Source organism: Durio zibethinus, chromosome 7 (assembly GCF_047325235.1).
Source record: "Durio zibethinus cultivar Kanyao isolate XHJ-2024 chromosome 7, ASM4732523v1, whole genome shotgun sequence".
NCBI lineage: Eukaryota > Viridiplantae > Streptophyta > Magnoliopsida > Malvales > Malvaceae > Durio > Durio zibethinus.
Genome location: NC_143168.1, coordinates 27178157 through 27194708, shown reverse-complemented (window position 1 = coordinate 27194708; position 16552 = coordinate 27178157). Strand labels below are relative to the sequence as shown.

The 16552-nt window shown below is 34.7% G+C and overlaps 2 protein-coding genes across 4 annotated transcripts; both read right to left on the bottom strand.

Moving 5' to 3' along the window:
* Nucleotides 1-3786: 3786 nt before the first annotated feature.
* LOC111277260 (phytochrome A-like) lies at nt 3787-9567 on the bottom strand. 2 transcript variants are annotated; one of them, XM_022863578.2, is made up of 5 exons: nt 9407-9567; nt 6466-8518; nt 5456-6272; nt 4557-4847; nt 3787-4304 (listed from the first exon to the last, which is right to left on the bottom strand). In XM_022863578.2, the coding sequence occupies exons 2-5, from the start codon at nt 8510-8512 to the stop codon at nt 4094-4096; spliced, it is 3366 nt and encodes a 1121-aa protein (XP_022719313.1). In that variant the 5' UTR covers nt 8513-8518; nt 9407-9567; the 3' UTR covers nt 3787-4093. The 2 variants fall into 2 exon arrangements, with proteins under 2 accessions (XP_022719313.1, XP_022719314.1); XM_022863579.2 differs by having other exon boundaries at nt 9451-9567.
* Nucleotides 9568-12018: 2451 nt separating this feature from the next.
* Nucleotides 12019-15866, bottom strand: LOC111277918 (sugar transporter ERD6-like 7). Of its 2 annotated transcripts, none has more exons than XM_022864352.2 (19): nt 15728-15866; nt 15417-15620; nt 15255-15317; nt 15075-15164; nt 14898-14957; nt 14752-14817; nt 14590-14655; nt 14407-14482; nt 14184-14248; nt 13965-14057; nt 13800-13880; nt 13614-13698; nt 13489-13532; nt 13335-13397; nt 13167-13226; nt 13041-13094; nt 12730-12789; nt 12513-12627; nt 12019-12307 (listed from the first exon to the last, which is right to left on the bottom strand). In XM_022864352.2, exons 2-19 carry the CDS (start codon nt 15576-15578, stop codon nt 12195-12197), a joined length of 1416 nt encoding a protein of 471 aa, XP_022720087.1. In that variant the 5' UTR covers nt 15579-15620; nt 15728-15866; the 3' UTR covers nt 12019-12194. The 2 variants fall into 2 exon arrangements, with proteins under 2 accessions (XP_022720087.1, XP_089620218.1); XM_089764092.1 differs by having other exon boundaries at nt 15732-15866.
* Nucleotides 15867-16552: the final 686 nt, after the last annotated feature.

The window sequence follows — 16552 nt, the reverse complement described above, 5'->3', positions numbered from 1 at the left end:
ATGATTCTGGTAAACAGTAACTCTTTGACTCGAGAATTAAAGTTTAAGGTCCGAATCTCATTCCCTTTGTCTGTGACAAAATATGTGTGTATGTATGTGTTAATGAAGCATGTAATTTTTATCCATATGCACCTTTTCTTTCTTCATTTTGATCATAGTATAAGAAATATTGGACGTCTGAAAACATGATTATTGCTTCTTTTTATTATTGCTTCTTTTTCTTAGCCCCTCATCAAACCACATGAATATGCCCTTTTACTGGCTATAAAAACATGATTAATACTGAGTTGTGGTCTAGTATGGCTGAAATATTGAAATGGGAAATCTTTGAAACGTGGGTTTCACCTAAAAGTAAGACCTAATGGTTCAGCTTCTACCTCAGTTGACTGAGCAGTGGGAACTCAGAGAAATGGGAAGCTGAAACAGTGAAATGATACACATGCTTTCACCTTACTTCTTTTTCTACTAGCCACGTTGATGTCAGAAAATGAATATATGCAATACCCGTAAAAATATATATATATATATATATTAAGTATTTTTATAAATAAAAGGACTCTTTAATAAAAAAATAAAAAATATATAGAATTCACCGATAAATAACTCAACTTTTAATAAGATTAAAATTTATCACTTGTTCAACCAATAATTGATGAGAAAAAAAAGGGGCTTCTTATTCCTCTCTTTCTTATACAGAAAAGACAAGTCCAAAAATTTCAAGTGAAGGATAAAATTAATATTTATAGTTTGAGTTATCTCTTAAAGGTGAGTAAATAATTTTTTTTAATTTTGAAGAAATAATATTAATTGTTAAATCTTGATATTTAACCTGTAATTGAAAATTTTTAAAATTTTAAAAAATTTATTATCTCTCTTCAATACTAGTTTGAATAAATCATTTAGATTTTAATTAAAGTCTATAAAGTGTTGAGAAAGTTTAGTAATATAATTTTATTGTAGTAAAATTAGGAAACAAAAATTTGATGGGATTAGAAAAAAAAATTGTTTCGTATAAACTCTAGTATTTGCAATAGTAAATTAAGATAATATTCTGTATTGAGAGATAAAATATTTCTATGATTATTATATATCGTTGTAAAGTTTGCTGAATCTATTTTCTAATGAAACAAACGAAAGTCGAATCCAATTTTTTTTTGAAAAGTTATCTAATTTTTATTTAATGATATGCATGTTGTATAATAATATTATTAGGGTTGAATTACAAAAAATTGCATTAAATTTTATACAAAGAATTAAAAATTAAGCCATATATGTTTGAAAAGTTTATTAAATCTATTTTTTAATGAAACAAGCAAAATTGAATTTAAAGTCTCTTATGAATAAATAATAATTTTTATTAGAAGATATACGTGTTATTTGACAATATGACGTGAATTGCAAAATTTATTATAATTAATCTACAAAAAATTACGAGATGAGCTATATATGGTTAGAAAGCTTATTGAGTTTAGTTTTTAACACATTAAAAATATTTTAATTCTCAAGTTGAATATCTTGAGATGTGATCATTTTAGTAAAAGTAATGCAGGCTATCAAAATTAATTACTCGAGTTAATTCTTATTTCACTTAATTATTTTTTGTATACTTGGTCTAAAAAATGGGTTGATTAATTACCGTTATATTGAAATAATCTTGAATAGACCGTTAATTATTTTTGAAAAAAAATTAAGTGGTGAAATCGAAATAAAGTAAGTAAAATCTCACACATTTTACATGTTTTTAAATCTATATATATATATGTATGTTTCTAAATAAATGAATGTTTTATTTCATTATTTTCGATGTATAAAAATAGGATCAAGCATATAATTATTTTTCTTTTTTTTTATATAAATGATAGATCGTACTTATGAATGAAATGAAAAAATGATTTATGTTTAAGTAATGATTTTATGATAATTATGTTTTTACATCTTTTGAAAGTGGAATCATCGACACCAAAGATATTTCAATGGCCCTAGCTAACGGGTTTAGTTGTTAACATAACCATGATCATACGACCTTACTAAAGAGTTATAGTAATTACAGTAATGCCCTAGCTAACTAATTATAATAGTTAGCAATATTTTGAAGATAAAATTGTCAATATGATCAATGTTACAACAGTGATCGTAACTAACGATAAATTAATTATTTATGATAATGATGATTTATGATTATTTTAATGATTGATCCATAATTCGATTTGATTACGATATTTAAATGGCAGCATATTTTGTAATAATTTATGAATTAACATATTTTGATATTGATTTATGATTTCTAAAATATTTAACACAATGATGATTTTGAAAATATTTTGACATTATAATTTGATGAATGTTTTGAATGATCTATATAATATGTATAAAAATGATATTTGATCCAGTAACGTGTGTGAACTTATACTTACTGAGCTGTGATTTGCTCATTCCTCATTTATTTTTTCTTTATAAATGAGTAAGTGATAAGTTTGCTTAATTTTGTGAAAAGTTAAAAATCAAATGAGAAAGATTACTTAGTTATCGAAAATAATATTGGTCAACGAGATCTTATGAAATAGTTTTATATTTTATATAGTGTGTGTTTAGATATATAAAGATGTGTTATTAATTAGATTAAAGATATAAATTTTACTTGACAAATTATATCAATTTATTAAAAAATTTTAAAATAATTTAAAAAAACTTCGTATTATTTTAAAATTTTATTTCGAAATAATATAATCGTATTGTGTTTTAATTGGAGACGTGACAATATATATACTCTTGTTGTAAAAAAGTGCCAGAAAAAATGTACTCACTGCAAATTCAAGACAAAATATATTTGTCAACAAGCTTCTCCATTTTCCAAAATTTGACAGCACTTTCATATGAAAACAACAGTCAAAGGGGTCATTGATGTAACATTTTGACATTTTTCTTACCCTAAAATTATTTCATTTCCTGAAGAAAAACAGAACAAAATCTGCCAAATAAACAGCAGAGAAGATTAAAAAAAGTAGAATAAGGTTATTGGTTTTAACTCTGCAACAGAAGGATCAAGGTCTTCCATAATTCCATATTGTGTAGGTGAAACAATTACATAAAACAAAGTTGAGCCCTTGAAAGAGTTAAATCCTTTGACTAGTCATAAAAATGCACTTCACACTATTTCCTAACTAAAGGCCTTGCAAGCTGTCACAAAGGCACTGAGAACATGAGTGGTGGTGACTTCTGAAGCCACTGTTGCCACACTTGCAGACCACCATTATTTTCGTTGCTTAAAATTCTGAGGCCATAGCCTTGTTGTCTGAGAAGCAAGGTTTCAGTTACTGCCGTTCTTTGCTCCACCATAGATCGTTGGTTAGCTTGAAAGTTAAATCATGTAAATGATCGGATGGTTTCTCATTTCGACCATATTTTAACAACCGGAAAGATTTTCCAGATCCACCTTCATTAAGAGGCTTCTTAATGATTTATTGGCGTTTGCAAGACTAGTCAGACTGTAACTTGCAAGTTGGCTCGCCTCTTAAAATTATAAGTACAGATTGACTCAAGATTTTCTCTATAATTAGCCTTTTTTTTTCCTATGTATTTGAACTTAAGCTTGAGAAATGAGAAATCGATCCGAAAACCATTGTCAATTCGTAACTATTTTCCATGTTAGCATAAACAAGCTGTCATTACAGTATACTGTGTATCGCTACTAGCTCAGTAGCTTACCAAGAAATATCAATTATTGTTGAATAATCAAATAGAAAAATGGCAGTTTCCCACGTTCATCATCTCCAGTGGTTCTTGACGTTTTACTTTAGAAAACGGAATAACATCTCTGATATCACTGAAACAATTACATGTTACAATTTCCAAGTACTACTTCAGTTCAGTGCCCTCAAGACAAGTGAAAACAAATTCTACGGTTCGCCTAGCAACATTCAACAATAAGTTCACAAAACTTATTGAAACATCTCTCTACAACCTTGAAAGAGCAGTCATTTTTTCAAACTGCAACACATCAACATATAAAAACGACATGCTGTGGCAAAATACAGTGAAATTTCACAGTTCTCCTTAACTGTACAAAACCATTGGCTTATTCCAAGAAAATCAATTAGGTTCTGGACCTATTTGCTGCAGCAAGTTCAACCGTCACGATGAATGTTGACCTGCCTGCTTCCCTTAAATACTGGATATCTCCATTCATGAGTTTTACCAACTTTCTGCTGATGAGCAAACTGATACCCTCCTCTGATGCATCTCCATCACTTTCAAACATTTGGTTCAGCAATGATTCAGGTACTCCGCCACCTGCATGTGTTATCCTGTCCCAAGATATATACAAAATGCCTTTTACTTTTGGCTGACTTCATAAAGGAAGATTTCACTTATGCCTAAAACTAATGCATATATATACCAGCCCCATACACTTACTACTGATGAATCAATCTAAAAAATGGAACAAGAAGCTTAAATTGGAGTGCAGGCATATTCTCCTCTTTTCCAACGTATATTTAGGACACATGCCAACAACTAGTAATTTAGTACGAATGCATAGTTATGAAAGAAAGAAGCACCTGAGCTCCAAATGTGCAAGATGAACAGACTGTCCTAGTTGATCTTTGGTCAAGCTAGCTACAACAACAAGTTGGCCTCCATTTGGTGTAAAATTAACTGATATCAACAAGAAATCAGCTAAGACCTGTTGAAGTCTAACACTATCTCCATACAAAGTCTCAGTCATGACCTCTTCTGCTGTATCATTGACTATTCGGATACCTTTCCCACTGCTCTTTGTCATCACTTGACTAATAGAAGCAACCAATACCTCATGCAGGGTGAATTCAATCATTTCAAGATCTAAATATCTGTTAAGAATTTTGAAAACAGAAAGAAGAGAAAAGATAAGCACCAAAATATAGATATCAAAACAAAAGTACTGAGAGGTGCTGCGGTACATGACCAAGATTTCTAAAAAAGTAATCAAGAGCACATGAAATTCCAATATAGTTAAATTTCAATTCTGGCTGAGAGCAAGATGAGAGAAACCGAAGTTAAAGGAAAGTGATGTCATTATGCTAGAAGGAATCATTGTTCTCTAAAGGAGGAAGAGAAAAGATGTAGAGAGATTTTGCATTAAGAAAGAGCAAGTCTAGAATATCAGAAAAGCTGTCCGGTGAGACTGGCAAATGAAGTTTGGATTATAAACTCCTAATGATTGGACACCCAGTAAATATGCTATAGGCATGGGCATAGAATCCCCAAAGAAGACAAAGCAGTATTAATTCCAGAAGCAACAAAATCCAGGCTAACAAAATGCATGGTTTAATTTAAGAGTTCCATAAAAAGATTTTTGACAGGATCTTATGTGTGGCTTCTAGAGTAAGATAATTTTTCAAAAGCATATCGTGCAGCTGTTCATTGCTGATTAAAAATATATATATATAAAGTCATGTTTTGCAGGTTGTTTTCATACCCATCAATGATGCTATGAAGGTCTGAATCATCAAGTATCTTGCTGAGCTGTCGCTGACACAGGGCACTAGTCTGCAGAAGGAGTTTTTGTTCTGGTCCCAACTCTGTGCCCTCCATCATTTTCCTAGAAAAAATAATACCAGAGAGAGGATTACGGATCTGCCTTTTCAGATAAGCTAATGCTTTCAATCTCTTCATGGCAGTTTGCTCGGATAATCGCTGGACATGAAGTGCTTGTTGCAACTCATGGCTTGGAAGCTGCAAGAAACAAAAGACACCAGTGACAGCACCCTCTCGGTCCAATTTCTTATTCACACATAACAAGCATTCCAGATACTTTCCACTGCGAGCAAAGAAACCAAAAGGAACTTTTTCAGGCTCATGACCAGTCACAGCATTATTAAGTACAACACCAAGATTAACAAAAGATTCTTGATTCTTTAGACGACAGGATGCACTGTTGGTCCCAAAAACCTCCCCCAACAGCATTTTATCTAGCACTTCATCTCGCTTCCACCCGGTTAACTTTGTCATTGCTGGATTCCACTCAGAGCACCAACCAAATTCATCCATACCAAATATTGGAGGAATAAGTGGGTTTGGATTTTGTACTATTGCTTTGTAATCACCTTCGATCCTGGTGAATTTGTCCATGACAATCTTCTGACCAGTTATATCTTGTGCCACAAAACAAACTCCCACAACATTTTCATGGAGATCCCTGTTTGCACAAGCATTGACAACTAAACTGATGGGGCCAACTTCAGTTCTCGACCCATGAGTTTTGATCTCAAATTGAATGTTCTTTTCTTCTTTGCCTGATCAGGAAGAAGTAATGTAACGAAATTGTTAATGACATAAACAAAATCTAAATGGAAACAGGGAAAAAAAAAAGAAATTTCGGCATTCAGAATTAATATTAATGAGATAATATGCTGTAGCACTCATGTTCACGAAAACACACTCACTAGATCAACTAAATAAGATACAAAGAAATGGAATATTACATACCCTGCAATGCCAAGAATAACATTTTCTTGACTGTCTCAACTGAAGAATCTTCAACAAGTGTAAGTAAATGCTTTCCAATTGCATTATCAACAGGAAGGCCAGTCAACTCAGCAATTTTCATATTCCACCCATTAACCAGGCCATCAACATCAACTGCCAAAATTGGCACTGTAGCTGTTTCAATTAAACGAACCATCTCACTTGTCACTGCCTCCAGCTCTTGCATCCCTTTTATTTTGAGGTCACTGAGCTTCGAGTGAATGGCAGTGGTGTTTGTATCTGTGGTCTCAACCTCTTTGAATGCATTCCTTAGAATAAGCTGCAAAGAATGGATTGCATCCATTTCATAGTCCTTCCATGGCACACTCCTTGTCTTGACAACATCAAGAAAAGCCTTGAATGATGACCTTGGGTGCATCTTCCTGTCATCATCCTTCTCACCAGGTTCATGTCTTGCACCACCCCATCGAATTTCTGCAGCAGTATGGGACCGGAACCAGAAAAGCATGTCATTGGGGGTTATCCTCACAACTGCCATTCCACATACTACATCACCAAGAGCCAAAGCCCCTGGGAACCCAGCATCACACAAGCTATCAGTACTCAGACCTGTGGAATCCATATGATACTCAGAAAGCCATGACGCTATCTCATGCAGTTGGAAATCACTTGGAGTTACTCCTAGTTTCCATATTTTGTTCTTGTATAATAAGGCAGCCCCATCACATTTCACCAAATCCATTATATTTGGGCTCTGTGATACAATACCCACAGGTGCATCCCGCATAAGCATATCACACAAGAGGGTCTGGGTGCGCAGGATATTCTTCTCGATGATTTGACTTTCTAACTCTAACTCCTTATTGACATGGATGGCAAATACTTGAGCTAGAAACTCACAGGCATACCTGAGGGGGAATGGAACAAACCTAGGAGTGGTGTTATGGCATACTACCAAACCCCACAATCTCTTTCTCTTTTGTTGTGGCTGCGCAGAATCAGTGCTATCATCCTCTTCATCTCCATCATTGACAATAACAGCCATAACCAGAGAAGCAATGGAATTCATGTTCTCCATATATTTTAAATGGCAGCTATGTGGGGCCCTTAGTGTTGAACCACACAAGGTTAAGTCGAAAGGAAGCTTATCATCTTGTAATACTTTTACATGTTTTGCTCTACAATCAACAATCATACGGACTTTATTTTTCATAAACAAAAATCGGGCAGCCTGAGGGATGTCGGTGGCTGGATAATGCAAACCTAAATAAGGCTCTAGGCCTGGCTTAGTTATCTCAGAAACCACTTCCCCGTGGTCATCATCATGGAATTTATAGGTCATCACCCTGTCATAACCAGTGAGTTCAAAAACCTCCTGCACCATTGTATCACAAAGCCTTTTGATTCCCCCACTAGGCAGAGATTGCAAGCGAGTAATTGCCTTTGCTGCTAGTTTGTATGACTGCAAGGCTCCAGCAGCAGTCATGGGAACTTCATAGGGCTTCACAGGTTCAAAATCAATGATCAAGCTCCCTGTTACCCGATGGATTATTGCATAAAAGGGCTTCCCAGAAGTCTTGCAATGGACCAAGATTGGATTCAAAAGAGAAACCTCCCCAATTCCTAGGGCCTTTAGCAATGCAGAGGAACTGGGGGCAGTGAAAATAGTTTTTATGTCAGTTCCAAAGCCAAGAACTGGGTGGTCCCCAACACTCGGCACTGCATGACTAACCATGGTCAAAATTTCAGGGGCATTCTCACTGTATGCTATGACCTTGTAAGTTTTCTCATCTAAGGCAAGCAAGCACCCAAAGGGTTGGATAAACTTGCCTTTCTGTATGTTATGGAGATATGCCGTGGTAAGCTTGTCTGACCTAGGTTGCTGGTCTCCACTTACACGCACTGAACTTGAATAGTCAAAGGAGCTACCAGACTCCTCAAAATCTGCATGGAGTTTTGCATCTACTGTGGTTTGAGCAATAATCCGAGCACTGTGCCTTGATCTCCCAGAGTTATTAGATGAATGGCTTTGCCTTGATGAAGACATTTTCACCTGATACTCAATAAAAAGCAAAGGAAGATATCTCTATGAATAACAACCACCAGAAAAAACTATATACTATGGATTATGGAAAGTAAAAACAAGAACCGACATGGTAGCAACTGTTAGTGATTGTGATCATGAACATAATCTTATCAATTTTATCAATAGAAATTGTATCACAGCCTTCAAATAGCAAAAGTATCAATGAAATAGAGCTTAAATTTTCTTATCTCAAATCAGCTATAACTGATACTTTTGCTATGCGCCCTTTGTTTTCTATTCATTTTTTAGTTTTTGGATTTTGCTTTCTATTTATTTTTGCAAAAAAAGAAAAAAAAGAAAAAAGCAAATAGCAAATAGCAAATAGTAAAAGCATCAAGCAAAAGAGCCCTATGAGCAAAGAATACTGAGGTCTAAACCTGTAAATAATTCTGACTTCTCCTATAACATTAGAGCAAGAAAATTGGGGGTCAATTTCTATTTTTTTCATTTTTGTGAGAATAGGTAGGATAAGATTAAATTTCAAAGAGTCAAATAAGAACCCTATGAATAATTTTGCTTTCCAGTCATAGAAATGATGCCCTTTTCCATCAATAACTACAGCATATGAGTTGACCAATTGCTCAAGTCCCAGACTTGCAGTTGCTCTGATCTATAGTTCAAAACTCAATCATACAAGATTCAGTAACCTTAATCATGAATTCATGATCACCCCTCCCCCCCCCCCCCCCCCCCAACCCTTCCTAAAGAAAGGAGAAAAAAAGTAGCTAAGCTAAAAGGAATCCCCCCCATCATCACTCATCAGACATGGTAGAGAAACAGAAAGTGAACAAATAACGAGCTATTGTACTCATACAATAATCCACATAGCAGTTGAGCTGAAACTAAAGGACTAACCTTTCGTGGATAAGAGCAAAAAAAACCAAAAGGGCAGCTGCTACCTGTGACTGTGATAAAGACTAGAAGAGGTAGCTAACAAAAGAGCTTGGAAACGAGAATCCCAAGCTGGGGCAGTGAATCCAGAATCCATCTCCAATCTCATTATAGAAAAAACCCACAAAAAGAACTCGACCACCGCCTTGAAAGACTAGCAGCACTTTCCAATTACCAGCTAGCAGGGACCACCATGATAACTTAAAATAATAATTAAATAAATTTCATGGAGGCATGGCGATTGGCACCAACCCGACATGAAGATAAATAAAATAACAAAGCATGGGTTTCCAAAACAAGGATAACAGTGTCAGTAGCAGTTATGTCATCATTGGTTTTCTATATTGTTTACTGTTTATTGTTAAATCAAACTTTTATGGGTTGTGGGCTTTTGTCTTCCTTCAATAAAAGAAACTACTTTCTAGGCTGGATCACTTGGTTGTTTCCCATTAAAATGTAATACTGTAGTTAACTATATATTATAATTGAACAAATCTACCCCTACAGATATGGAATGATGAAACTGTTGTTTATGGATATTAATTAATTAATGTTAGTAATATTTATTAGAGTTAGTCCACTAAGTAAGAAGATGAGTTGTTAATGATGATTTGTTCATAAAATCTGACGCGGGTGGTGATTTCTGGTCAGCAAATAGTAGTAGCAAAGCAGAGGCAGGCCATGTCCAATTGTGCTTTTGCTTTTGGGTACCCATTTCCCTTCGGCTTAAGCAAAATTAGACTAAAAAGCAACAAAAATATACATTATGGGAGTCACGTGTCTTAGTGTTGGACAGATATTGGCCCATACCAGAATCCAAAGTAGAAAGAAATACCAGAAGACATGTTGGGGGTGTAGGGTCCATGCATCTGTTCCTTTCCCCTCCTCCTAACCCTACCCCTTTATCCGTTTCTAAAGGATCAACAAAAGTGGATGATAGATCCTTTACCATTGTCATGCTCTTCAACCATCCCTTTGTCGGCTTCATTACCCTTTCCATCCTCTGAAGAAAGCAGGAGCTGAGCTTCATGAAAATTTATGGCAACAACTGGAGTAGTAGCTAGTTAGTTATCAAAGGAAGAATGGGCTCATGCCAATTTTTTTAGAATGACTTGATTGTCAGCTTTACTTGTGGCCTTTAGCCATTGTTTCTCGCAGCCCAAGTCGAATACCAACACGACAATATTGGTTTCTGACAAAGGAGCCCAACGAAACCAAATCTGGGCAACAGGAAGATATCACAAAGGGCAGAGATGGCTTAGTGGATCTTATGACTGGTCGGTTTTGGGCCTATTTTGCTGATGCTTAAATGGGTCCTTGCACCATTTTTGAAGGAAGGAGTAGAGGCATTTTAAGTTGAAGAATCAGCTAAATACTTAATAAATGGGTGTTTTTGAAAATTCAATCAGTTTATAAAAGAAGTAAGAATACTCATACAGTACTGTTTGATTTTTTCTTTTAATTCTAAAAGAGTATAAATAATTTCTTTATTTGAGGAAATTGGCCTTATTGTTTTCTAGATAGAAAACAATGATAATAAAAAAGAAAAAAGAAAAAGGTGATTTCCCTTTCTTGCTTGACTTGGAAACTGAAAGTGCCAAACTTTTCCATTTCAGAAAAATCTTAGAGATGCAAACATGAAGTGAAATCAATTTCTTTGCCTAGAATTTCACATTTTATGGCACAAGTGCATATAGATTATTTTATCTTATTTCAATTTGCAAATACGGTTCAAAATAAGCTAATATTTCCTATGGAAATAAATGACACATGGTCCTGTGATCACTTGAATATGATGTTTGTATCTCCTTTATTGCAGATCTTGAGTCAATAATGTTTGTATTTCCTCTAGTGTTTGCCCCCTTGGTTTCCGGAACTAGTTTTGAATGAACACAATTGCAGCACCACCAGAGAAGGCAAAAATGGCTAAAGAATGTTGTAGAGTCGACATAAGATGAAACCTGATAATCCTGTAATGACACAACCCAAGCATGTTCCATCTGCAGGTATCTGCAAAGATTGGTAGTTGAATGTTTATGAATGATTACCATTAAACTTTATAGATGATTGGAAGAAAAGTCTTTTTGATCCTAATTAGCAGAAGTGGTTGTCATCCTGTCATATCAATGAAGAATACTCCCAGAGCAGCCACAAAAGTCTGCTAAACAACATCCCCAATGTATTAGAATGTACCAAGTACAATGTTTAATCTGAAGACAAATTGTAAACATATTGTCATTCATAACCTGGAGAACAGCTACCGGGAAAACCTATCAAAAACCAAGAAATCTTTTGTACATTTTTGAATCTATGTTTTCAGTCAATTAAACAAGGATAATAGGATGGTTCCATAACCAGTGACCTATGAACACTCGCAGCAATTATTGGTGCTATGGGGTCAGTGATTCTTGTATTTCTTTTGACATTATAATTCATGGTATTCCTCCCAAATATTGGTCACAGAAAGAACATTTTGTTTTTTTGACAAAATTGTCGACAAAGATAAGCTTGTTTGGATTAGTCCAAAAAAAATGCACTGGGTATGACCCAAAAATCTTTTGCCGCTCAATGAAAAATTTTGTCTAAAGAATGGTTTCTATGATCAGTTTGCATATCTTGCTAAAAATTCAAATTTATCTTTGGGAAAGAACAATCTACCCAATGTTACTTTCTAATAAAGTTCTAGACATACAGTACATAAAACCAAGACATTCTACATTTCCCTGTAGGCATCATCAGATTTTCCTATTCTCTAATCCATGGAAGCCTGAATTTCTTCCAATGTACGACCCTTTGTCTCAGGTACCAACTTGAAGATGAACACAATAGCTGCTGCACAGAATGTGGCAAACACTGAAAATGCACCTGAAAAGAGAACCAATATTTGTTCTTCTGAGGTTCATAATGTGACCTAATCTTTGGAAAGATATGAAAAAAACAGAATCAAGCAATTTGTTTGGAAACATTTTGAACTGTAAAAAAACACGATGAAGGTTCTTAAAATGCCTTTGATGTGGATAGGGACTCCACATCAAGCAGTTTTAACAGGTAACAGCTATATAGGATTTACCATATGAACTCCAGCTCATGAGAAAGTTGAAACTGTAGGAAACAACCCATGAACCACCCCAGCTCACCAGGGTTACAAGGCTTCCTGCAATGCCTTTGATGTGGATAGGGAATATCTGGATCAAAACCAAAACATAATTAGCCACTGATCAGTCTATATTTTCTCAGTTTGTATCTGTTACACAATAAGTGAAAGCTAATGAGAATCCAAATTTTACCTCAGACATTACAATCCAAGGAATTCCACCCAATCCAAGACAATAGGAGCCCATGTCAACCTGAGGATTTGGCAGGATAAAAAACAAGTAAGCAAATTAGACCTTCAAACTTTTGACAGTATGCAGTGTTCTTCAAGAAGGAATCTGATGATCTAGAGATGGTTTCAAATGAATTTAGTGTTATGTCTTGATTCAGGTGTTTTTTAAAAGGGTATGAACTTTAATCTATGCTTCAGGTTCCAGAATTCTATTGCAGCCTAGAATGAAGTGTTAAAAGTAATTGACCCAGTTGAGGAGTTTTGTTTGGTTACCATGATGCCAGTGATTGTGAAGACTGGACCAAGATCAGAAGCCAAGTGATGCTTCTGTTGAAGAAAATTCAAATGTGTTAGGAGATGAAGAATCCAAACAGATAGTATTATAAGTTTGATAAATACCTTCAAATAGAAGGAAGCCCCGCTAAGGAGACTGCCAACGACCATTCCACTTACAGAAATCTAAAAAAGATAAACAGTTTAGAATGATATAAAAGTTCCTTAATTATCTTGTAATCTATCTTATGAAAAATTTTAAAATGGATGGTCTGATTGGTGCCTACTCCCTACCAGCAAAAGAGGCCTTCTCCCAGCTTTATCGATTATGACAGTTCCAAGTGCAAGAACAATTATCTGAAGGGAAACACAGCCTCATGTATAAATGTCTTTGATAATTGATCAAAAGAAGAAAAACCTTAGAAAATGAAAGAAAAAAGATGAAAACCTGTAGACAAGCATAGAGAATGCTTCCAACATTTGGAGGAACACCTGAAATAAAAAATTCAACACGTCATGCTGGCAGAAAAGAAGACAATTTCTTTGTAATAATTTAAATGAAGCAGGTTTTACCTGCAGATGTAAAAATTTGGCCAGCATAGAAAACAACTCCATTGTATCCAGAAAACTGTTGGAACACCATCAGTCCAACTCCAATCTGTATGCCATTTGTTGAGGATAAAAAGGAAGGAAAAAGGATTAACTGAAGCGAAAACAATATTCTGACGGAAATCATTTCCAGGAGAGAACGATACTTACAATGACCAAACGTAAGTTTCTTTTGAGAAACAAATCCATCACTGTGGCTTTTGGGAGATGTTGGAGAATTTCCAAAGAGTCCTATAAAATCAAATCAAAATTTACCTTAAAATTAATCTCAAAATGAAAGGAAAAGACAACAAGGAAATGCAATGAGGTAAGTACCTGAATTTCAGCCTCTTCTCCCGAAACATCAGTGTTATCTCCACGAAGCTTCTGAAGTGCAGCATGGAACTCATTCTGGCAGCCAACCATTGCCTGTACCAAAGAATTTACTTACTTTACCTAATACTTATTTTGATGCTTTTGGAGCAATGAACTTATGAATAGAAACGAATGTTAAAAATTTTTTAAGTTCCATCTTTTATTAAGAACTGATCTTACCAGCCATCTAGGGGACTCTGGGATGAAATAAAGCCCGAAAATCATAGTGGCACATGGGAGCATTCCTGCAACCAAAAACCAACTTCAAGTAAGCCTCTCGAAATAATTAAGTTTCTTGTTACTGTTTTTCCTGTTATATTTGAAAATTAAAATCGGCTTCTAATTTGCATTTTGTCTTGCTAAGAACACAATGTAGTAATGCAAGACTAATACACTGACTTACCGGTTAGAGCCAGTGTTCGCCAAGTAACCAATGCACCTATTGCATATGCCACCAGAAGACCAGTTGCAATGGAAACCTGTAAAGTATTATAAAATCATAAAGTCAAGAAAGAATGGCTTCTGAAAGTGTACATTAGCATAGTTCCAGTAAAATGAGTTTGAAACTTTGAATTAACTTTGGTACCTGATGTAATGTTAACAGAGCCCCCCTAAGGTATGTTGGGGTTATCTCAGCAATGAATACTGGCACCTATGATGCAATTACAAAATCTCAATTAGCATGTAAGAAAATCATTAATTATCTGTTCATAACAAGAACATTTAAAAAATTTAATTGAAAGCATACCACATAGGAGTGAACACCAATGGCATATCCTGTTAAAAATCTTCCCAAATCCAGAGATACAGGTCCCTGCAAAAGGAATTTCACTCATCACCTTGGAGAGGTAAGATTATATTAGAAATTGATTCAGAATTGAATATAAAACAAACCAGAGCTAAATAGATTATGAGCCATCCTGAAATGCAGATGATTGATGACATCCTCATAGTCTGCAATGACGGGCAGAGAGCAAGTTAAGCAGAGAATTTAATAATAAAAAGTTGGGAAATACTAAGTTGCTTAATGCATTTGATGACATATAACAGGATATCTCCATCTGTCTATACCCATTTTCTACCAATCAGATCAGCAGCACGCCCACAAGTGATTGCACCAATCATTGCACCAATAGTCAGTATGGATCCAAAGGCTGAAAACTGCAAATGACAACACAATTTCAAACTTTCGAAGCATGGCTGCGTAACAACATATATACAAAGTGATGCATTATTTTGTTGTTCAGGTACCTCTGAAGAGGACATTCCAAGTTCCTCCATTATTGCTTGCTGTGTAGGAGAAGAGTATCCAATCTGCAAAACCAAAAAATTTCAGTTACAACAATAATTGAAAATCCCAGTGCTTGCAAATACAGAAAATGAGACCAACACTAAGATGATAGAGAAACTCACACTTGAGCCAAACTCAAAAGAGCCCATAATTGCAACAAATGTGCTGAGAAGAACCATAAACAGACTGCCATTGTCGCACGAATTCAGTTGTTTTTCCTTCTTTTGGATAAATGGCTGCAACATGCTGGCACTTCCATTCTCAATGTCCTGTGAGGTGGCCATTTCTTCTACTTGTGATATTTTTAACCTGCTGCAAGGCCAAACCTGCAAACAACGTAAGAAAAATCAGAAAAACAAAGAGATGAATAAAACAAGAGGCTGAATGAAACCAAAGGACCAAATTAAATCCCCTTAGGTCCTTACCTACTTACCTACAATTTTCTGATCCTTTTCTTCTTCTTTATTGGATATTGTGTTCGTTCCCGACCAGCATATGGTCCCCCAAGATCAATGTCAAAGCACTTAACCTTCAGGAATCAAGGAGAGCATCTGTCAGTTACATATGCCCTGTTTCTGCGACACAAATTTATATAGCATTTGCATATACCAGAAAGAGAGAAGATTAGCGTGGTCATGAGTCCATTTGGTTCAGCTTTGCATGCTCCACTATCAATGTCATGCACTGATATAAAGTTCAAAAAAACTTAAAAATAGTGATAGCAAAGCTGTAACATGATAAAATCAGAAACTATTTTTTGAGATACTAATAAAATCCAGCTAAAATATATATAGTCAGACTGATATGCATCAATTTATCTAGTTTCCATAAATATCAAAACCATAGAGGTTTCCTGACGTGGATATGAGTCAAAGTGCTATTAACTTTGTTCCTTATATATTTGTAGAAGGTCCGTGGTGTTATAAATAGTGACTCAAATTCATATTGTTTGATGGACAAAAATATTTACAGAATAAAAATTTTAAGAGAAAAAATATTCTTAATAGGTAAGTTTGACTTGTAAAAGAAAAATTTTAAGAGAAAAAGAATTTTTAATAGATAAGTTTGTATACTTATATATATACGGACTTAGGTATAAGAAAAAGATATAAAGGAGTTGTAAGATTTTATGAGATAAATACCTTATAAAACTACTAAAGATTTATATTTTATGGTACAACATAGGTATAGGTGTATATGTTGGAGTGAACTATAAAAGATTGAGAAAAGTCACGTAAGTATGAGTACATGAGTATAT